Source organism: Vombatus ursinus, unplaced genomic scaffold, assembly GCF_900497805.2.
Source record: "Vombatus ursinus unplaced genomic scaffold, bare-nosed wombat genome assembly UNPS02010193.1, whole genome shotgun sequence".
NCBI lineage: Eukaryota > Metazoa > Chordata > Mammalia > Diprotodontia > Vombatidae > Vombatus > Vombatus ursinus.
The window spans coordinates 6,478,051-6,501,945 of record NW_020949971.1 but is presented as its reverse complement, the minus strand read 5'-3'; the positions used below and the strand labels follow the sequence as shown (position 1 = coordinate 6,501,945).

At 44.0% G+C, this 23,895-nt stretch overlaps 1 protein-coding gene across 4 annotated transcripts in view; it reads left to right on the top strand.

Moving 5' to 3' along the window:
* Positions 1 to 23,895, top strand: part of PDE5A (phosphodiesterase 5A) — a 186,235-nt gene that overhangs the window by 39,274 nt on the left and 123,066 nt on the right. For all 4 annotated transcript variants that reach the window (XM_027853712.1, XM_027853715.1, XM_027853714.1 and 1 more), the window contains exon 3: positions 6,631 to 6,720. In XM_027853712.1, coding sequence (XP_027709513.1) covers positions 6,631 to 6,720 — 90 coding nt within the window. The remainder of the gene's footprint in view (positions 1 to 6,630; positions 6,721 to 23,895) is intronic.

Genomic DNA, 23,895 nt, shown 5'->3' with positions numbered 1-23,895 from the left:
AACGTGAATGAATGAAAAAAACATTTACTAAATGTTTACTATGTGTTGAGTACATGGTATTAAACTCTAACGATATGAATACAAGAATAAGGCCAGTCCCTGACCTCAAGGATCTTATATTCTAATGGGGGTAACAACACATATAGGGCAGTGGTAGCCATAAAGAGGCACTTTGGTCTGGTCAGTTAGTCAATAAAGATTTATCTAGCACCTACTATGTGTCAGGCACCATGCTAAGCACTGAGTATACATAAGGAGGCATAAGACAGTCCCTGCCCTCAGGGAGCTCACCATCTAATTGGGAAGACAACAAGCAAACAGATCTGTATAAATAAGCTATATACACTATAAATAGGAAATATTAAGAGAGTGAGGGCACTAGAATTAAGAGGGCTTGGGAAGGCTTCTTGTAGAAGGTGGGATTTTAGTTGAGACTTGAAGGAAGCCAAGGAAGATAGGTAGGAGAAGAACCAGTAGAGAAGGGTGGGTGTCCTCAAAACCTAGAGAGAAGAGAGTCTCAAAGAGGAGAGAGTGATCACCAGTGTCCAAGGCAACAGAGAGGTCAAGGAGACCCAAGGCTTGAGAAAAGGTTGTTGGATTTGGCAATAAAGAAGTCACTGGTAACTTTGGAGAGAGCTGTTGGGGTAAAAGGGTGAGGTGGGGAGCCAGATCTTAAGAGCCTGAGAAGAGAGTGAGAGGAAAGTCATCAGAATGATGAGGTTACAGGAATAGTGAGAAGAGCTGTCAGAGAGGTTGGTTTGCACACTCCATCCGGGAACAGTGGCAGGGTTCATTTGGTTCATGGTCCCAGAAGTGGGGGAGGAGAGGTGGAGGAGAGACTTGGAAAAGAAAGCACAGGAGAAGGGGGCAAGGAGAGGTGCCCGGAGTGCAGGGAGCGAGGTAAAGCACGGATGGGCCTTTCCTGAAACTGTCATCTGGGCAAGAAGGCATCAAGCAGGAGAGCAGGTAGCCCAGAGCTGAGGTTTCCCCAAGGTAGCAAGACATTTGGTAAAGACATGCTCAGAAAGTAGGGGGTGATGGGAAGCTTCGATTTTGGTAGGCCTTTAAGGTTTGCTTATTACCTGCTTTAGTGCTCACAGCAACCTTGTGAGGTAGGTATTGTTATCATTAGTATTATTAGTAGTTGTAGTAGTGTCAGTATCATTATTAGCATTATTGTTCCTGTCTTTATATCATCATTATCATTATTAGTATTTTGTCTCCTTTGGTTTGAGAAAGGGAGTGTGGGTACATAATGCTGCAGATGCTTTCCATGGTCACTGCTGAACTGACAGCTACTTTTTTTTGTTACAGGGAGTGTTCATTTGGTGAGCTGTGGGACAGGGGGAATTATGTCTTAAAAGGATGATGTAAAAACAAAAGACTTACAAGTCAATTAAAGATTTACTAGCCTAAAAACCACATTAAGACTTTTGGGATTGTGTGAGTGTGAGTGTGTGTGTGTGTGTGTGTGTGTGTGTGTGTAGTCAGTAAACATTTGTTAAACACCTACTATGGGGTCAGCCATTATACAAAGTACTGGGGATACAAGTAAGAAAAAGAAGCACAACCCCTGCCCTTGAGGAGCTTACAATCTAATGGAGGAAGACAGGTTAGGCTATGCTGTTGTTCGGTCGTGTCTAACTCTTTGTGACCCTGTCTGGGGTTTTCTTGGCAGAGATACTGGAAGGGTTTGCCATTTCCTTCTCCAGCTCATTTGACGGATGAGGAAACTGAGGCAAACAGGGTTAAATGACTTGCCCAGGCTCACACAGCTACTAAGTGTCATAGGCCAGATTTGAACTCGGCAAGAGTCTGGTCTGGCACTTTTATCCACAGGGTCACCTAGCTGCTGCCCAGGGAAAGACAAGACACAAACAAAAGTTGAAGAGAGAAAAGGGGAGAAAGCTTCCTGTCACTAAGGGGCATGGTGGAGTCCAGTCCAAGGAGTGCAGCAGCTCATGGGAAATGAAGAGTTGGTTGGCCTGGGAGCCCTCTTTAATGGAGGCTTTGAGCGCACGCGCATGTGCACACACACACACACACACTAGACCGTGAGCTCTTTGAGACTAGGGACTTTTTGATCGTTTGTTTTTCTGTGCATTTTGCTGTTGTTTATCTCCAGCACTTAGCACACCCTTGTTCAATGATCCCTCTATACATACACTTACATATCTATACATAAATACGTACACATCTATGTGAATACACATACACATGCTTGAACATAAAATAAATATCCAACCTTAGAGGAAAACACACAGGCTCCCAGCTCAGTACATGACTGCTGATGACATACCGTGGACACATTATACAGCCTGGCAATGATTGGAAACCCAGCTGGATGCTGTCCATCCACTTGCAGTGTTAAGAAAGAATGTGGAAATGATTCATTAGTGTTGTTTTGAGTAGTTTATATGAACAGCTTCTAAGCAAATCCTAAGTTGACCTAAACAGTGCCCGTCCTCAAGCGAAAGACTAACGGTCATAAACAGTCTCTCTCCCCTGCCCCCAACCCCTCATAGAATTTCAAACTAGAAATCCCAGCTGGGTTCCTCATTACCAATTTGAACTTGAGAGAGACACTACCTCCCTGGGCCTCTGCTGGGTCTTGAATAAAGTGAGGGGGTTGGATAACCCGACATCGGAGTTCCCTTCAAGCTCTGAAAATGTTTTGATCTCATGATCCTATAAACATTTATCTTTCATGCTTGAAACTTAAACACAAATACATGTCTTTGGGGGTTTGGGAACCAGGAAGTGGCAGAGACCGTAAATTGTCAGATGGGAAAATCTAAATGATTAACATAACAAACCGTTGAATGTTGAGGTCACTCTTGGCCTTAGCCAAATCTGGTAAAGACTGGAAGGTAGTTGTTCACATGATAGATTGAAAAATAGCCATAATAATGTTAATTAGTGACTTTCTCAAACACTGTGGCTTGAGGTTGAGCTAAATTGGAATAAAAATTCAGATATCTTTACTTGAGAATTTTATTCAAAAGGTATTGAAACAAAATCGGGATGTGCTGGTGCCTGGAACAGCTTGAGTCCATGGAGCTGATATAAGGTGTAGAATGTTTTCCTGAAAAAGTCCCCCCTCTATATTCATATTTTCTATGAGATTTGACACCATTGTCATTCCAGGGAGGGTATATAGATGTGAGTCATGGGAAAGCAAGGACAGAGGAATGTGTGGTTCAGTATGCAGGGGCAGTGCTCAAGCGGACTCTCTTTATTAAGAATTCTCTCTTACTCTGTAAATGTGATCATCCCTGGAGATCTGGAAGGGATCTTAGACGTCTTTGTATCCAGCCCCTTCATTATACAGATGAGGAAACTGAGAGACAGAGGTGAAGTCAGTCAACAAACATTTATTAAGTGCCAGGGTCATCCAGCTAGTAAGTGGCCGAGGTGGAATTTGAACCCACATCTTCTCGATTCCCAGTCTAGTACCTTATCCAGGGTACCACGCTTTCTCTTCCAAGAGCTCTTGAAAATCTCAGATATTTAAATAAAACCTTTCTAGATGTCTAGAGTTAACATGTCGTAGTAAATAGAGTGCTGGCCAGAGAAAGCTGGGTTCAGATCTTGCTTCTGTTACTTACAAGCTATGGGACCCTCTGCAAGGTGTTTTCCTCTCCGCCTCAGTTCCCTCATCTGTTAAACGAGGCTAAATGGAACCTACCTCCCAGGGCTGTTGTTAGGCTAAGAGGAGATATGTGAGTGTTATAGAAATATCAGCCATCGTTAGCATTATTATCAAGTTTTCCCCCATTTTCCCCCTGAATGTGCAATATGTGAATCATTTTACACTGGGTACTACACACAGAAACTCAGAAACCTTAGTCTGATGTTCACCCTTCCTGTATTTCCATCCTTAAAGGGCTCTTGAGTTTTGAGTATGGTCCTTCCATGCTTAAAGGGCCTTCACCCCATGTAGGTGGATGCTCCTTTTAACAATGAAGATCCCTGTCCTTCTAGGACGTAGTAACTGGTGAACGGTTCACCACCTAGGAACCACCTGGGGATGGCTCTTCCAAATTAGCTCCAGTGATTCTGGGGTGACAGTCCATCACTGGGATCTTCGAATGGCCCCTGAGAGCCTACGGCTACGAGGCCCTATGACGCGGCCGCTGCAGTGGTGAGCATGAGACCAGCTCCATACTCTTCACCCAGAGGCGCATTGAGGAGGCGGGAGACAGCAAGATGGCAGAAGCTCCGTTTATTATTAAGTGCTAGTAGCTTTCTTTTATATCCCTAGAAACACCTGATCAAAGCATGATCTCCACGTGATAGCCAATCACCAAGTCTGCTGGACACCTGCAGCCTCGTGTCAGGGGTATGAGTAGGATTTTTCTCCCAGTGAGAGGAGAGCCGAGCCAACCGTGGGAGCTGCGTGTCAGCAAAGGAGAGGTCTTGTGAGACTTCCTTGTTTTTGCCACGCAACAGGTTGTGACCCTCAGCTTCTGCTGAGAGACGCTAGAACTCCCATGAGAAAATTACCCTAACAGTCCTAGAACCTCATAATGGAGGAATGTGTGCCTAGAACCTCAGTGCAAGAATATTAAATATTAAAATGCTCAAGTTAATTTTAATAGTTCCATAAGATATGACAATAAAGTAATGAGAATGAAATGTATAGATCATGAGAAAGCATGATCTCTGAAAAAATAAAAAACAGGCACCCAAAGGACAATGGAGAGATAGGTAGTGAGGTATTGACAAATTTAGACACTACTCTTCACAGATTCCTACACTTGGAGTTGGAAGGGACCATTGAGGCCAACCCCCTCATTTTACAGATGGGGAAACTGAGGCACCAAGAACACAAGTGACTTGTCCAATGACACACATAGAGTCATAGATCTAGGTCTGGAAGGGACCTTACTGGTCATTGAGTCCAACCCCCTCATTTTACAGATGGGGAAACTGAGGCATAGAAAGGTTAATTGATTTGCCCAGGGTCACATAACAAGTGTTATCTGAGGCAGAATTTGAACCTCAGGCTTCTGATTCTAAGTCCAGCCCCCTGTCCGCTGTGCTACACTGCTGAGAAGAAGAAAAATGGAATAGAAAGTATCAGGGCATCTGTGTTCAAAGAGTGTGCTCTGAAGGCAGTTCCAAAAGAATTAGTAGAATGTTTCTAGGTCGTTGGATGCATCGTTGCCATAGTGGAAAGAGCAATGGATTGGGAATCCAACGTTCGAATCCCAGCTCTTCTAGTCGCTACCTGTCAAATCATGTAGCCTTCCTGGGCCTCGGTTTCCTATGCTGTAAGATAAGGGAGTTGAACTAGCTGACCTTGAGGCCCCCCATAGTTCTGTCCCAATGATCCTATAGTATCAGAGAATGTTTCGAGCCTTTCAAAGGTGCTTCTTTGAAGCTGAATGTATGAAGGGGGGACAGTGACTTTGATTATCTGTTCATATGTTGTATCTTCCTTGTTTAGGGGTTCTTAATCTTTTCTATGTCCTGGACCCATTGAGCATGCTGGTGAAGCCCATGGGCTCCTCAGAATCATATTTATAAATACATAAAATGCAATTCATAGGATTCCAAAGGAAACTAGTTATTATAATGAAATAGTTAGAAGAATATTAAACAAGTTCATAGACCCCAGCTTTAAATCTCCTGTCCTTGTAGAATATGAGTTCCTTGGGGAAAGGGAATGTTTCTCTTTTGACTTGGTGTCCCCGTACCTTACCCTTAATAGGCACTTAATGAATACCTGTTGAATGAATGAATGAATTCTCATGTGACGATAGTATGGACCCTCCCTCTGGTCACCTGCCTTCTCTGCTCTGGTCCATTCTGTCAGCAGAGTCTCACAAGAATTCACCATGTTCTCTGCATCTTCCAAAGCTCTTTGGGAAGGGAGGACTGGAATTAGGAGACAAAATCTCTGCCCTCAGTTAGTTCCTAGTCAAGCGTGAAGAGAAAGGCTTAAATGTTTAGTGAGTGAAACCGATGCTACAAAGGGATGTGGGCACATGTGCTTAATTGTGGAGAGCTCTGGAAGGGTCCTCAGAGACCATCCAGTCCAAGCCCTTTGCTTTCTCGATGAGGAAACTGAGATCCACAGAGAGGAGGTGACTTACACAGAGTCACTATATAGGCTATAGACTATAGTCTATAGGCAGTGAGAAGCATAAGTGGAATTTGAATCCAGGTCCTCAGACTGTGCCATCGTGCTTTCTAGTACCCCATGCTGGCTGCCTCCCTCCTGAGTGTTGACCCAGCATTAAAGGCGGGGAGGGTTAACTGAAGATGGGGATTGGGAGGCTAGCAGCTGGGAACTGCCGGATTTTGAATGAAACTCAAAACAGTCCTTGTGCCTGGGGCCAGCTGGGTGAGTGGATTCAGGCTTTTCCAAGTCATATTTGTCAGCATTTGTTTCTGTCTATGACTGCTTCTATTTCCCAAAACTTTGAAAACTAATTCTTAAGTTTCTTGCTGTCAAAGAGGAGATCAATTGATTGATTTTGATGCATTTTCCAGTGCCAGAATCATTCCTCATGTTAATGAGATAAGGAGGAGGTTAGATTCTTCTAATCTTGTAAACCCCAGAAGAGGAAATCCATCTTTGTACCAGCAGGTTATTTAATTCAATTTATTTCTTCTTCGTAGGATCCAAGGTTCAATGCGGAAGTGGACCAAATCACAGGCTACAGGACCCAGAGCATTCTCTGTATGCCCATCAAGAACCACAGGGATGAGGTGAGCTGATGTGCTGTCTGGCACTGACGGGTTTCCTGCTTCGCTTTGCTTCCTGAAGCACAGGAGGTGTTTTCTTACTTTGTCAAAATACAGGAAAGTAACTACACGAAATTAACAAAGCAGGGACATTGTGAGTCTTCTTTGTAATCAGGCCAGGCATCATTTTGCGTCTTTATCCTTGGTACTGCTATCACCTTGGCTCAGTAAATGATTTCAGGCTATTATTTCCCCCATTCAACCTGATTTCAACCACACCCATCTAACAGTAGTGACTTAGAAGAGAATCCTTTCATATTCTGTAGATCCTTAGTAAAGTCTATTCTGTGGACATCCCTCTGACTTCTCAGCTGGTTTCAATGAATTTTAAATGAAAAGGAAAATAGACCAGGTAGAACTTTTTTCCCCCAAAGATTTGAAATTGTTGCTAATTTTAGGCATGCATTTGTGGCATGTCGGGAATGGGTTGGGCGAGTGTGGGTCCATGTGGGTGTGTGAGAGAGAAAGAGACAGAGAGAGAATGTAGCTAGGTGGATCCAGCAGAGTTATCCATTGCCATCCAACAAACATTAATTAAGGGCCTGTTGTGTATAAGATACTGTGAGGCAGCTGTTGGTAATGCAATGCCACCCTGGAACGAATGAATGAAAAAGCATTTATTAAGAGATTTCTTTGTGGCACGCATTGTGCTAAGCCCTTGGCGTACAAATGGGAAGTCTATACCATCAAGGAGTTCATACTCCAGTCAAGACAAAATGAAATATAGCTTCTACCCTCAAGGAGCTTGCCTTCTACGGGGAGAAACAAATCCCCAAATGGGAGAGGTAGCCAGGGAGGGGCACTTTGGCTCAGAAAGATAGGACTGTTAGTAGGACCATAAGGGAGTAGAGGGATGCACCCTAATAAGGGATTTTATTGTGTTTTATAGTAGGGAGGGAGGAAGGGTGGTGAAGTATGTTTGATCAAGGGTGAATACTTCTACATGACAGACATGTAGCCATCACTGGATCAGTACCTGAAAGCTTTCTAGCTTGGCCAGCTTAGTATAGATGGGGAAACTGAGGTCCCAAGAGGTTAAGTGACTTGCATGAGGTCATATAATTCATATGTTGCAGAGCCACAATTTTAACCAGGTTCTCTGACTCTAAAATTAATGCCCTTTCCTCTATCCCACAACTCAAGACATGTCGCTTTTTTAACTACTAATTTGATCCAATGTGATGATGACAAAGTGATTTCAGAGATGCAGGTAGCAAGGCCAACTGCTACCCTGAAATCAGTACTTAGCCCTGCCCAGTACCTGTTTTTCTGCTATTCAGTATGTAAATCCTCCCATGTTTTCTTGGTAATGGACCATGATAAAAGAAAGAAGATTCTTTCCCTCACCCTTTCTCAAAAAGAGGGAGAACCGGTTGAGTAGGTTGAGTAGGTTGTTTGACTTAATCCATCTTCAACCACTCCGTCATCATGGCAGGGTGGCAGAGGAGGTAGAACCTTGAATTTGAAGTCAGAGTTTCCATCATCCTAATTACCATCTGTGTGACTTTTGACAAGTCAGTTTCCTTCCCTGGGCTCCAATGTCCTCATCTGTAAAATGAAGGGGTTGGACCAGATGACTTCTAAGGTGCCATCCAGCACCGACATTCAACAGTCCTCTGTCATAACATGGGATGAGGACAGAATCAGTCAATTTAGCCTTCACTGACTTGTCATATGTGGTAGAAACAGGTTTGCAATCCCTATAGGGATCTTCAAGTTAGACTACTGCTGTGGAAATTGTGTTGGATTTAAAGTCAGAGGGCTGGATTCAAATCCCATTTTTACCCACTACACATATACATATCCTGAGCAAGTCACTTTCTCTGAGCCTTAGTTGTGATATTCAGTTATTTTCATTTGTGTCTGACTCTTTGTGACCCTATTTGGGATTTTCTTGGCAGAGACACTCAAGTGGTTGGTCATTTCCTTCTCCAGCTCATTTTACAGATGGAGAAACTGAGGCAAACAGTGTGAAGTGAGTTGCCCAAGGTCATATAGCTAGTATGTCTGAGGCCAGATTTGAACTCTGAAAGATGAGTCTTCCTGACTCCAGACCTGGCCCTCTATCCACTGCAGTGCCACCTAGCTGCCCTGTAGTCTCATTTCACTCATCTGTAAAATGAGAGGGTTGGATGAGATGACTTCTGAGATCCCTTGCAAAGCTAAATCTATGAAACTCAGATCCTAAATGTCTTAATGCTAGCCATGTCCACTCCAGAGCAGAGCCAGCTGTCACAGCACACAGTTATTTAATAAAGTTTTTCCATTGTTTGTGAAGCTAAACAGTCTAAGCCATATCTCAGAGGGACCTAAAAATTCAGAGAAACAGATTTTTGTGGATGTAACATTAAAGGAAGTTGCAAGCTTCAAAATTACCAACAGATGCATTCTCTTTGCTCTATTTTTATGAAAAAAAATACTTTTTAATGAACAACAATTTTATTTTCTCTCCTACCTCCCTCTCCCTAATGTGTATGTGTGTGTGTGTGTGTGTGTGTGTGTATGTGTGTGTATGTATGTGGAGAGAGAGAGAGAGAGAGAGAAACAACCTCTTTGTGTAGTCAAGCAAAAGAAATTCTTGCATTGGTCACCTCCCAAAATATCTGTGTCTCATTCTCCTGAATCCATCACCTCTCTGTCTGGAGATAGGCAGTATGCTTCATCACTGGGGCCCCTAGAATAATGGTTATTCATTGTGTTGATCAGAGTACCTAAGTCGTTCAAAGTTGTTTGTCTTCACAATGTGTTTGTTATTATATAAATTGTTCCCCTGGTTCTGCTTATTCAATTTGCATCAGTTCATACAAGTCTTCCCAAGTTTCTGTGAAAACCATACCCTTCATCATTTCTTACAGCCCACTAGTATTCCATTACATTAATATGCCATTACTTGCTCTGACATTCTCCAGCTAATGGACAGGCACTCCCTCAGTTTCCAGATCTTTGTCATCACAGAAGGAGCTGCCACTTTTGTACACATGGATCCTTTTTTTTTGTTCTTGGATCTCTTTGAATATGGGCCAAATTGTAGTGTTATTGCTGACTCAGAGGGTATACACAGTGAGAGGCTTGGGTGGCCCATAGTTCCAAATTGCTACTCTGAGGAATCTTTTCTACTTAGTTGAGAGAATGCCTGCTGTCTCCTGTGATGAATGTTGTGACCCAATGTCTGCTGGACAGCAGAGATTTTCCAGGACCAAAGGGATTCAACTCTGCCCAATCTTCCATTTAAAATAGCAACAGTAATCATAATGATCAGCTGTTAAGAAGTCCTCAGCTGCTTTAGGTTCCTTCTCTCTCTAGCATACTGTGACTTTCTTTGATTTTTTTTAAAAATTTGCTTTAAGAATAAGGTCAAATCTTCTTCGTGGTGTTATTCTTCCGTAGGAGGAATCCATTGAGTATTTATGAGGAAGGAAAGAAGGAAGGAAGGAAGGAAGGAAGGAAGGAAAGAAAGAAAGAGAAAGAGGGAAGGAAGGAAGGAATAAAGGAAAGAAGGAAGGAAAGAAGGAAGGAAGGAAGGATGAAAAGAAGGAAAGAAAGAAGGAAGGAAGGAAGGAGGGAGGGAAGGAAACATTTACTATAGCACTTACCATGTGCTAGGTACACATATGCAGGTGAGTGTACTATGTGCAAGATACAGCTGAGGGCTAGAGACACAAAGCAATATGGCCCCTACCAACAGGGAGCTTACATTCTAATAGAGGAAGGTTATACATATAGGGAAGGGGTGGTCATGGAGAGGAGGTTTGGTCTCATAAGGGCCTGGGAAGGAGATTAGAGCTTCCGTGGAAGCGACTAAGATGTCTTTTCTGGGTATGGCAGTGATGATTTGATTATTGCTCTCAGAGTAAGAGGGAATGTATTGACAAGGGCTGGGTAAGGGAGAGAGGTTTGTTGGTTTGGTGCAAAGATGCCCAGAAAATAGGATGGTGGAGACCTGGGCGCCATTGCACATCTGGTGATGTGGGTCACTCAGAACCTAAGGGTTCAGACAAATAGACCATTCTCTCAAAACATATTCAAATGCCCCCAAAAAATAGTTCCCAAGGTGACAAAAAGGTTAAAAAGAAGGGAAAAGCAGATAAATGCTCTCAAGGAGGGGATCCTAGTTCCCCACCAAAGTCAAAAATACTATTTTCATGTTTTTTCCTGCCCGAAGGGCCCACAGCTGGGTCCCAGACCAATCCACTTGGGGGTGAAATTAATACCAACTGCCCCAGGTGTACACTATGGCCTCCTTGCTCCCAAGGATCCCAAGTGGTGGGGTAAGAGGGTGAGAGTTTCCCCCAGTTTCCCCAGGCTACCAACTCACAAAAAGTGTGTGGGAGTGGGTACAGACAGTTCAGGTTAGGGATGGTGAGCTGTCCCCACTCAGGTGTGGGGGCCCTGAGGCAGTATCTACATGCAGTTCCAGGTCAGAGACTGGGGGTGGAAGCAATGGTATGGCATGAAGGTAACAAAATGAATATTTATTAAGTACTTCTTATGTGCTAAGCTCCGTGCTCAGTTCTGGGAACACGGTTACCTCCCCCTATAGAGCTTACATTCTAATTAAGAAATTGACACCCAGAGGGCAGTGGTCCTCAAGAAGGGGCCCTTGGTCCAGGGGCATAGAGCAACCCCCACCCTCATTCAGGAACACTGGCAAAGTTGGGTGGACCATATCATGGTTCCAGAAGTAGAGGAGAAGGGAACTGTGTAAACAATGCAGGAGGCCCAGGTGATAAAGGGAAAGTCTTCAGGGATGACTTTTCTTCACCCTGGCTTTTGTGTGATACCCATATGGAAGCATTTCAAGCAGGAACATGATGGTTTCCTTGGCCCACTGTTCAAGTGCAGAACTAAGACAAATGGGTAGATGGAGTGAGTAGCCAGATGGGTATTATAAAAAATCCCAACAATTAAAACTTTCCCAGCATGAAATGGGTTTCCTCAAGTCCTCACACCCCAGAGAACTTTCAGTTCAGGCTAAATAAATGACTGCTTGTTCTGGGGAGGTATAGAAGGGGATTCCTGTTCATGAACTGGTTGGACCAGATGGCCCCCAACGCTGAGATTCCGTAACTGGCTCATTTTAAATTAAACCCAGTGATTGATTTCTTCTTGAACTCGGGTGGAGGGGCAATGTCTTCTTTTCAAAGCTGGGCTAACTATTTTTCTTGCCAGATTAGATTCATATTTTGGGAAGGAAATGCCAGGATTTTCAGTTCCCTCCCTGTGGGTTCAGGTGACCTATTTCTGAAATGCTGTCTGCCCCTAAAGTATAGCTTAATTTGTGAAAATGTCAGAGATGAATGTTTGGGTGTTTTTTTTTTCAATAATTATTCTTCATAGAGACTCTTCGGCAGTGACCCTGAAGACATTCGTTCTTGTTGGGGGCCCTTCATTGTCCCTCTGAGTGAGGCAATCTTGTATAATCCTTTTTGGAGAAGGAGGAGGGAGGGTTTGGAGAAACAATGAGCACTCTGTGCACATTCCCCACCACACAGAGCTGAGACACCCGGCCGGAGGCTAGGATGACTGAAAACACCTGTTTTCTGTTGGCTGGATGTAAATTACAGTTATTATGGAGAAGCTCAGCTTGGAACCATGGCACGCATAGGAAAGCAATTGTATGCTTTCACACACTCTGTTGGCTGTGGGTGGGGGCTGGGAGGGAGGCAGAAGGGAGAACAGGCCTTTAACACTTCTACTCTTGTGGATTCTGTGACCTCCCTTGGTGTAGCTACCCCCTCCAGCGAGGCAGATCGCCACCCTTCCATACCTGTCCACAGAGTGCCACCCTTGTCCGTGTTTTCCCATAGGATCGTAGATTTCAAACTGGAAGGGACTTTTAAGGTCGTCACATTAAATCCCCTCATTTTACTGATGAGGAGACTGAGGCCTCCAGAAGCTGAGTGATTCAGCTCAGTCAGTTCAGTTTGGAGGTGTCTAAGACAAGATTTGACCCCCAGGTCTTCTTGACTCCAAGTTAAACACTCTATCCACTCTGACCACACTGACACTTACTAGCTGTATGACCCTGGGCAAGTCACTTCAAAGCTATCTGCCTCAGTTTCCTCAATTGTAAAATGGGGATTATAATAGAATCTAACTCTCAAGGTTGTTGTGAGGATCAAATGAGATAATATTTGTAAAGCACTTAGCACACAGAAGGTGCTTAATAAATGCTTGTTCCCTTTCTTTCTCCCTTTCCCCCTTTACACAACATCTTGATATTTGGAGGCTTTTTCCTCGGTGTGTTCACTTTTGGAGGATACTGGTGCAGCAGTCTCACCTCCTGACCAACCCACCAACCCACCTTCTTTGTTATCATACAAGTCCTGGTTGGTGTTGTCGATGATGACGATGAAGAGTCATTTTCTGTCTTATCTGACTCCTCATGACCCCATTTGGGGTTTTCTTGGCAGAGATACTGGAGTGGTTCGCCATTTCCTTCTCCAAATGAGGAAACTGAGGCAAATAGGGTTGAGTGACTTGCTCAGGGTCACACAGCTAGTAAGTGTTTGAGGCCAGATTTGAACTCAGGAAGATGAGTCTTCCTGACTCCAAGCCCAGCATTCTATCCATTGTGCCCGGAGATAGCTTTAAAGGCATAGCCCATGTACAAGATCAGCCTCCCAAGAGCAAGACAGGGGCAGGTATTGCTAGCTGGCAGTTCACTGAAGACGATCTGGAGGGTTTAGTGGACCCCCAACTCAACATGGGTCAGCAGTGTGATACATCACCCCGAAGAGCAATGTGATGTTAAACAAGGTCAGGAGAAGCAGCGTGGTCAGGACTAGAGAGAAAAGAGTCCTAATTATTTCTGCTATTTAGAAGGACTTTAATAAGCTGAGAGAAATGTAATCCGAATTGAAACCTATGCCGTAGATTTAAATCATAAGAGTTTGAACTGGAAGACATCACAGAAGCCGTCTCATCTAACCCCTTTACTGTATAGCTGAGAACTGAGTCTCCTCGGCAACTAGGTAACATGGCTGGTAGAGCCCTGGACTTGGGACTCAGAAAGACCAAGTTTAAATCCTGCTTCAGATTTGTATGTGACCCTGGACAAGTCATTTCATTGGACCCCAACCTGTGTCCTCATCTATGAAATGGAGAATTAATAGTATCCACCTAACCGAGTTGTTGTGAGGATCTACTGACCTTAGATTATTATATACATGCTAGGCATTATTATTATTATCATTATTATTATTATTATTATTATTATTATTAAAGTGACTTGCCTGGAGTGAATGGCAAAGCCAAGATTCAAATCCAGGTCTTCTGACTCCAAATTAAGCCCATTTCCCCCTAACTATCTCAGAATTTGAAGGAACCTCAGAGATCATTTAGGTGAGTCAAAACTAGCCCCCTATGAGGCTTGCTTGAAGGAAAGGGAGATGTTCAGCCCAGAGAAGAGATTTGGGGGGAATTATGATGGCTATCCCCAAATATTTGAAGGACTCTGGTGGGGAAGGGGAATCACCATGGTTCTGATGGGTCCCCAAATTGGGATTAACAGTAATGCCCATAATTAGTAATACTCCTGATAACCATAACTAACCTTTGTATGTCCAGTATTTAAAGATTTGTGAAGAAGGACTTTGGATATATTATTTCACTTAATCTTCATAAGAACCCTTGAAGTAGGCTGTTATCACCCCCACTTCACAGATGAGGAATCTGAGGTTCAGAGGGGTTTAGTGATTTGCCCGAGGAGGAGAAAGGGACAGCATTTATCAAGCACCTACTGTGTGCGAGGCACTGTGCTAAGCACTTTACAGATACCTCATCTGAACCTCACCACAACCTTGTGAGGTAGGTGCTGTTCTGATAGAGTTGGGAAAACTGCGGCAGGCAGAGGAGAGTAACTTGGCCCGGGGTCACACAGTTGGTTAGTGTCTCCAGGTCCAGCAGTTATACCCAGGTGTCCTACTTGCTTTCATTGTTACAGTCCTGAGACACTTCACTGTGTGAGTGACTCCTGTCCAGCTCAAATCTGTTGCTGGTCAGGCTCAGAGCGACAGTAGGGCTTATGGGACTGGAGAAGGGCTAGCTGTTGGCTACCTTGGTGAGGAACCTGCCCTGTCACCCGCCTTCAGTGTTACAATTAGAACTCGCAACCCAGTTCATAGCAAGTCTCAGCACATGTGAAAAGGGACTTTACAGTACCCCCGAGAAGCTGGCCATGTGCATGTGGTCTGAATGGCCTGGGACGGTAGAGGGGCTGGCTCTGAGTCCTGGCTCTGCCCCTGACTTTCACATGACCTCTCCGCGTCTGGGGAGGGCCCTTCCAAATCACAGTCTGTGATCTGACTTGAACTGAAACCTCCTCCTCAGGTTGCCTGCTCCTCTTACGATGAAGGAAGGAGGGCAAAGGAAAGAGGGAAATAAGCATTTATTAAGCACCTGCTGTGAGCCAGGCACTGTGCTAGCACTTTAGAAATATTATCTCATTTGATCCTCACAGAGGTTTGCGCTATTATCCCATTTTACAAATGAGAAAACTGAGGCCTGTAGAGATTATGTGACTTGCCCAGGGTCACAAAGCTAGCAAGCTTCTGAGGCTGGATTAGAATTCAGGTCTTCCTGACTCTAGGACCCGGGATCTATCCACAGCAGTACCTTAAAAAAATGTCTTAGTGATTCTCTTTTTTCTCTAGCTACCCTATCCCTGTCGCCTCTCACCTTTGAGCTCCCTGCTCCACTGGGGGGGTGGGGGGGGGACAAAGCCTGTGTAACAAATATGGGTAGTCAAGCCAAACAAAGTCCCACGCTGATTGTTTCTGAAAATGTGTCTTCCTTCCTTCACCTCTTGGTCAAGAAGTAGGTAACACACACACTCCCACCTCACTGCTTTGGAATTGTAGTTGGATGTAATCATGCCTCTTTTTAGAGACTGGAGTCCTGTCCCTGATTTTCCTTCTAACGGCTCTTTTCAGATTGAGCTGATGACACACAGAATTTTTAAAAGGCCAGATTACAGTAAAAATGTTCCAGGGCCTAAAGAACATAATAAACCTTTTATCATCCCCTTGTGTTAGTCTCCTAACAATCATCATTTTGCAGTCGTTTCATTGGAAAATGTTTTAAGCAAACAGTTGTTTATTTTGAAGGGGGATTGGATAGCATACCTGGCCTGCTGTAAATCCCTCGGGTTAGGTGATTTCAGGTAAACGTATTGTTATATTTAAAACCTGGAAAGTCAAAGTCAAAGTTACCGGTGTGTGCCATCTAATTAGAAGGCGCTCTCTCCCTACCCTCACTATTTCTTCTTTCTTCCCCATATTCTCTTCATTCCCACAGATGATATTTTCTCTCAGGACAGCCTGCTTCCCCCATTTGAAGGGGAAGGGCCCATCTGTGGGCCCCAGGATATGGATACCAGCCAATTGTCCACCGGTGGGAAAATCTCACGTGGCAGGATCCTCCACGCCTTCCCTTCCCTAAGTGTCCTGCTCCTAAGATGGCAGGAACATGGAAGAGAAAGTTAGTCATTACATATTGATTAAGCATTTACTATGTTCCAGGCATCGTTCTAAGCACTAGGGTTAAAAAGAAAGGGAAAAGACAGCCCCTTCTCTCAAGAACAGTCTAATGGGAGAGACAGCCTGCAAACAACTCTGTGCAGATGAGTTACATTCAGGAAACATTGAAAATAACCAGCAGAAGGAAGGCACTAGAATCAAGAGGGCTTGGGAAAGGCTTCCTGGAGACAGTGGCATTTTAGCTGGGACTTAAAGGAAGGCAGGAGGCAGAAAGGAGGGAGGAGAATGTTCTGGTGTGAGGGGACAGCCAGTGAAAATACCCTGTCAGGAGTTGGAGCATCTTGTGTGAAGAGACACAAGGAGGCCAGTGTCACGGGATTGCAGAGGACATGGCAGCAGGAAGGAGGAGGGTGTAAGATGAAAGAAGACTGGAAAGGTAGAAAGGGGAAAGAATTAATGGACAATGGCCTGGAGAAAAGAGGAAGCATGAGATCTCAGAATGTTAGCTTTGGAAGGAATCTTCAAGAACCTCTAATCAACCTATACATGGCCCTTCCCCATCCTGGTTACCCTCCTCTTTCTCAAAGACCAGTCACATGGGTGAAGACATTACCCTTTGAAAGGGAGAAGAGGCCATTTCTTCTGAGACCAAAGGCCAGGGGAGATAGATGATGGGTAAAAATACAAAGACAACCTGGGCTTGTGTCTTTGGAGATGTTTCCCACCTCATCCATTAAGTAGGAAGTAAAGTCATCTACTGAGAATAAGAGGGGTTGGGGAAGGATTCAGGGGAAAGGGAAACAGGCAAATCATGGAACCAGAGTGATGGTGCCAATAAAGAGCCTGAATTTGCAGTGGGTCCAGTCACTGAGGATTCCATCCAACAGGCCTCGGGGATCTTGATGTAGAAATTGTCCAACCTAGCCACCTCGTTTTACAGATGAGGAAACTGAGACCTAGACAGCAGAAGTGACTTACCCAAGATCACAAACATACATAGCAAGGCTAGGATACGAAGCCACATTCTCTGATGCTGTTCCCTCTTCTCTGCACTATGTTGGCCGCAGAGGGAAATCATCAAAATCCTAAGCTAAAAATAATTAGGAAATACAACTCTGTAACAAAATATGTAGAATGCATTTCAAAGGCAGATGTAAGTGATTTCAGGTTATCTACTGTTGAGATTATTTCCTTTTGCTCTTAATTTAAAATTTAGATTAACAAGCATTTATTTTCTCTCTTTCCCACTCCTCTCCCATTTGAAAAAGAAAGAACAAAAACCTTTTAACAAATACGTACTATTAAAAACACTGTGTTGACCATGCCAAAGACGTATGTCTGTTTCTTCATCACAAGTCCATCTCCCCTCTGTCGGGAGCTGGGAAGCCAGTTTCATCATGGCTTCTCTGGAATGGTGCATCCTCATTGCACTCATCCCAATTCCAAAGTCTTTCAAAGTTGTTTGTCTTGTCAATGTTGTGCAGAGGTCTTTGAAGGTATGTTGACCTAGAACTGGTTGTCCCTGAGCCCCTAAGCACATTGGGATGTTCCTATTCCTAGTAAATGAACTGTTCAGATCTAGGTTAGCCATGTGGACGGTGTTGGATTTCTTTGGTAGCATTTGCATGTTACAGGGCACACTCTGACTCCATTCCTGGATGGTGAGAACCCCATCCAATAAGCAATTATGGAAAGCCCATAGTGTACAAGGAGCTGGGGGTAGAAAGACAAAAGGAAAAGATAGCTTTCCTTTCAAAGAACCTGCCTTGTACTGGAAAAGAAAAGCATGTCGGATGGATGGAAGGAAGGAAGGAGGGAAGGAAGGAAGGAAGGAAGGAAAGAAGGAAGGAAGGAAGGAAAGGAGGAAGGAAGGAAGGAAGGAAGGAAGGAAAGGATTTATTAGGCAAAGTTAAGACCTTTACGTATATGATCTCCTTTGAACCTGACAAACAAAGTCCATTATCATCCCCATTTTATAGTTGAGAACACTGAAGCAAACAGAGGGGTTCAGTGACTGATCCCAACTGGTCAATTCCTGAGGTAACAGATAAGTATTTCCACAGTAATCTGAAGAGAGAGCCCATCAACAGCTGGAGAGATGAGGAAAAGTCTTTCCTTGACATACACACACACACACACACACACACACACACACATACACATATATGTATACACATACATATAACAAGTGCCTAATAAATGTTTGTTGACTGTCTGACTGAGATTATTACTTGTTGCATCTTCTTCATAAGGCTGTTGTGAAGTCACAATGAGATCATGTATGTAAAGTGCTTGGCAAATTTCAAAGCAAGGTAAATGTAAGCTAAAGGCAGTGTGGTGTAGTGGATAGAGACACACAGCCTTGGCAACAGGGATGGCCAGGGTTTAAGTCCCTCATCTGTCACATGCTCAGCCTGTGGGGCCCTGGGCTAGGCACTGGCCTGTCCAAGGCCTCTCAAAGAACAGAAGCTGCAGAGATGATGCCAAAGCACATTGGCAGAGGGAGTTCCTTCATTTAGGAATTCCAGATACCCATGACAACACAGGCCTGGTCCCCGTCAGCTCTCATAGCTATCCTCATCCCTGGCAGCAGTGAGGAGGGAGTGAGGAAGGGGGAAATCTCAGGTAAGGGAAAGGCTGATGCACAAGCTCCTGTGTTTGGCAATAGCAAATTAGCCAGTTAAGAGCGACGGGTGGAACAGATGGAGGGGAGGAATGCAAAATCATTTAGGAAAGATAGGTTGGAACCAGATGGCAGGCTTCTAAGTGCCACGGAGAGGCATTTGTATTGTAACGTGGAGGCAATAGGGAGCTACTGAAGATGTTTGAGTGGTGCAATGACATGGTCGGGCCTGTGCTTTAGGAAGATAAATTTGGCAGCTGCTGGAGGATAGAAGAGGGGGAGGGAGGGACGGACAGGGCAGGAGAGATAGAGAGAGAGACAGAGAGAAGGAGACAGACAGAATAGAGGGGAGACAGGCAGAGACAGAAAGAGGGAGAGACAGAGAGGTCGAGAGGCAGCAGGACCAGTGAGGAAGTCATGACTGGTCCAGCCAAGGCGGCATTAAGGCTCGTACTAGGATGTTGGCTTGGCCTTGTGAGTGGAAAGAAGGGGCTGCATGGGGGCTTGCTCTGGATGTAGAATAGCTCACACTTGATAACCGGTTGGCTGTGGTGGCTGGAGATTGAAGAGTCCACAATGAGTTAGATAACAAGACACATTGCGATGCCCTTGCAGAAGTAGGGAAGTGGGGAGGAGCTTAAGATGGGGAGATTTAGAGGAGGGAGGGAGTGATTTCGTGATGGCCATGATGACTTCCGTTGAAACGCCTTTGAGACATCCAGGTGGAAATCCAGGGGTGTGCTGCAAAGCTGATTGTTAAATGTTCAGTAAGCCTTTCACACCTCAGAAGTCAGCAAATGCTACAAACCAGGGCCTGATTTATTGTCTTGTTGATTGTATAGACTTAAGGAAGTGGTGGAGAAGAGGTTAATAATGCAGATTAAATTTAAAAATATACCCGGTATTTGTGTGTTTGTATTTTCAGAGTTGCTGTTCAGTCGTTTCAGTCATGCCCAACTCTCCAGATCCCATTTGGGGTTTTCTTGGCAGAAATACTGGAATGGTTTGCCAGTTCTTTCTCCAGCTTATTTTTCAGATGAGGAAACTGAGGTGAATAAGAGGTTAAGTGACTTGGCCAGGGTCACACAGTAAGTCTCTGAGGTTGGATTTGAACACAGGTCTTCATGACTCCAGGCCTGCTACTCTATCCACTGTGCCACCTAGCTGCCCCTTTTTTTCAGAGAGCTGATTGTTAACACATTTGCCAACATGCCCCTGGGAATCTCATATTTGTTTTGCTGGCTACAACTTCACCCAGGATCTTTGTCAAACAAACAGCTCTCTGGTCTAGGTGAGGAGGGTCTGACCTTGGACAGCAGCTAGTCAGTGTAGATAGAGGGACACACATGAGCCATATTGTTGAGCACAGTGTGTATAGACAATCAAGTCCCTCTGTCCCCGTATCTGTGCCCTCATTCTGGGTGTGGAGAATCTAACACTGATTCGAGATATCTTTGGCTATCTGGGGCAGCTGTGGAGATGGGGGGGTGGGGATGACTCACTGCAGCCAGCTGTGATGAGGACCAGCTGCAGCATCCTGTACCCATCAGCAAGTAACCTGGCATGAGAATGGCTCGTGTGCCCGCCTAAAAATGCCACACCCCAGTGGAGGAGTGAGTCATGTGGGTTGGAGAAGAAGGGAGCAAAGCCCACCTTATCTATGTCACATGTACACATGTGCATTCAGTTGTTTGCCTTTTGGCCAGCGGGGAGGGGAAGACGCACCTTCTGCCACGTATGACAGCAGCCAGCTAGGCCAAAGAGAAATGGGTTTTGATGTGGCTGGTGTGGTGGAGCTTAACATCACATTGGTGAAACTTTATCTTCTGAGTATCAAGGATGGCTTATCCCTTTTTCTAAAAGTGTAAACCCTTGAACAATGGGCATTTTAGACTCTTTTAGAGTCAGTGTGGTGAAGAGAATGAAAAATGGGTCTCAGAACCTAGGAGATCTGGGTTCAAGTCCTCTCTGGTATTTTCTGGCTAACTTGTGGACTCTCTAGGCAGCTCTCTGAGATTGTAAAAGTTACAGAAAAGGTGCCAGTCAGCCTGCACTGATAGACAGAGTTTCTTCATCTGGGAGATCTCTATATCAATGGAATCACAAGTCAAGTTCCTATTGCTGTCCCTACTGCTACTACTACTAACATTATTTTTTCAAAACACTTTATAGATATTACCTCATTTTATCTTCACAACACTGTGCAGTAATATTCTTATCCCCATTTTACAAATGAGAAAATTGAGGCTGAGATGATGTGACTTGCCCAGGATCACACAGCTAGTAAGTGTTGGAGGCAAGATTTGAACTCAAGTCCTCCTGACCCCAGGTCCAGTGCTTTATCCACTGTGCCACCTAGTTGTCTCTATTATTATGGGCCAGAGCAAGAATGATAGGCCTACACAGGGAAGAACTTGGTATCTTTTCCAGTTGATATCATAAGTAGTTTATTTCTGTCTAGAACACACACTATACAAAGTCCCTACATTCTGGCATCCCAAGGCAGACTCCTCCAGCCACTTAGTTGGTGCTTCATAAATATGGTTTGATTGATTGATCAGACTTCCCAAGACATGAGACAATGAGCTAGTGGCATGTGGAAGTCTGTGTCCCCCGTGAGCCCCAATGTGGAGGTAGTAGAGGAATGAAGGGAGAAGAAAGGAAGAAGAGAGAAGTCAATTCAGCAAAACTGGGAAATCCATCGGAAAATATCTATGTGTAGTGTTCTACTCCTGTCCTTTCTCTGGGGCCAAGCATGTTCTTTCTTATTTCAAAATATTAATTTTCAATTATTTTGTCATTGTTCTTTCCATTTCCATTGTTGTAGTCACTGTGCACATTGTTTTGTTGGCTCTGCTTACGTTATTTTGCATCAGTTCATGTAAGTCTTTCCATGTTTCTCTATGTTCATCATAGTTACAACATTTCTTGACCCAGTAATATTCCGTTATGTTCCTATACCACAATTTCTTTAGCTATCCCTTCATCACTGGACGTCTACTTTGCTTCTAGTTCTTAGCTACCACAAAAAAAAGGGACTATAAATACTATGATATATATGGAGTATTTCTTTTTGTCAATGATCTCCTTGGGATATGCGCCTGGTGGTAGAACTTCTGGGTCAAAGGGTATAGACATTTTAGTTACTTTTTTTGCATAACTCCAAAGTGTTTTCCGGAATGGGAAAGAACCAGTCCACAGCTTTGCCAACAACACATTCGTGTCTGTCTTTCCCCAGCCCTTCCAACATTGTCTCTTCTCATCTTTATCTATTGGTTTGGAATGAGGAGAAACCGTGGGATTGTTTTGCTTATGTTTCTCTTCTTTAGTAATGTCAGGCAGAACAGTGTATATTAGATTCTAAAGGTAATAGCAGCCACTGGAGTGGATTGAATGGGGTGAGGGTAGGTATTGGCATGGTCAGTCCTGGATTTTAGGAAAATCACTTTGGCAGCCATGTGGAGGACAGATTGAAGGTGGAAAAATTGAAGCAAAAGATTAAATGGGGGGGGCAGCTAGGTGGCACAGTGAATAGAGCTCTGGCCTTGGAGTCAGGAGGACCTGAGTTCAAATCCAGCCTCAGACACTTAACACTTACTAGCTGTGTGACCCTGAGCAAGTTACTTAACCCCAGTTGCCTCACCAAAAAGTAAAAAGAAAAATATTTTTAAAAAAGATTAAATATAGGGGCGACTAGGTGGCACAGTGGATAGAGCACTGTACCTAAAGGCAGGAGAACCTGAGTTTAAATCATCCTCAGACCAAACACTTTACTCTTACTAGCTGTGTGACCCTGGGCAAGACATTTAACTCCAATTGCCTAAAAAGAAAAAAAAGGAAAAAAAAAGATTTAATAGGAGACTGTTGTGATAATATAGGCAAGAGATAACAAAAGCCTGAACTGCTGTTAAGAGTCAATGTGAGCAGAGAGATGTTGTAGACACAGAAATGGCAAGATTTGGCAACTGATTATATAGATATAGATGATATATAAAATATAATATATATAAATAATATATGTATGTGTGTCTATACATGTTTATATACAGATGATAGCTAGCTAGATATCTGGATAGATGGATGGATCGATAGACAGATAGATGATGTATGGATGGATGGATAGATAGATATTTTGGGTAAGTGAGAGTGAGAAGTGAAGGATGGCACCAAGGTGTAAAACTTAGGTGACTATGAGGATAGTGGTGCCCTTGATGGTAATACGTAAGTTCTGAAGAGGTTGACTTTGGTGGTGGAAGATGAATAATGAGTTCTGCTTTGGATGTGTTGAGTTTGAGATGGCTCTGGGACATCCGGTTTGAACTGTCCAATAGGCAGTTGGCAATTTGGGACTGAAGCTCAGGAGGCCTGGGGATAGATAGATCTAGAAATCATTGGTAAAATTATGAAAACTGAGCTCATGGGAACTAATGAGAGAGAGAAATGCCTAGAACAGAACCTTGTAGGACACCCATGGTGGGGCTGAGCCTAGAGAGTGTAGCCAGAGTGGCAGCAATGACGGTCTGGAAAAATATTGGGGCAAAGGGATAGGAAGTCATCTTCAGGTTGAATAATAGGTGTAAGAAGGGGTAGAGTATAGGAAGAGGTGGAATGATAGGAAAGGATGAACAGGCAAAGGCACAGTAACCCGGTGCTCCTAATCCCTGGGTTATTTTGTGCCCCATTGCACAGAATCGGCAAATGGTTTGGTGCTTCCACTTTGCCCATGGACGATCCAGTAACAGCCGAAGCACACCTTAGTATCAGGTAGCCATCCATCCTGTGGAGGGCTTGAGGGAAAATGTGGACAAGAATGGCAAGAAACAGAAGTAGGAGAGATAAGAAGAGATGGAAAGAATGCACAGAAGAAATATACAAGAAAAATCTTAACATAACCGATAGCCATGATGGTGTGGTTACTGGTCTAGAGCCAGACATCCTGGAGAATGAAGTCAAGCCTTAGTAAGGAAACATTGATAGCAATAGACTAGTGGAGGTGATGGAATTCCAACTAAGCTATTTAAAACCCTAAAATACAGT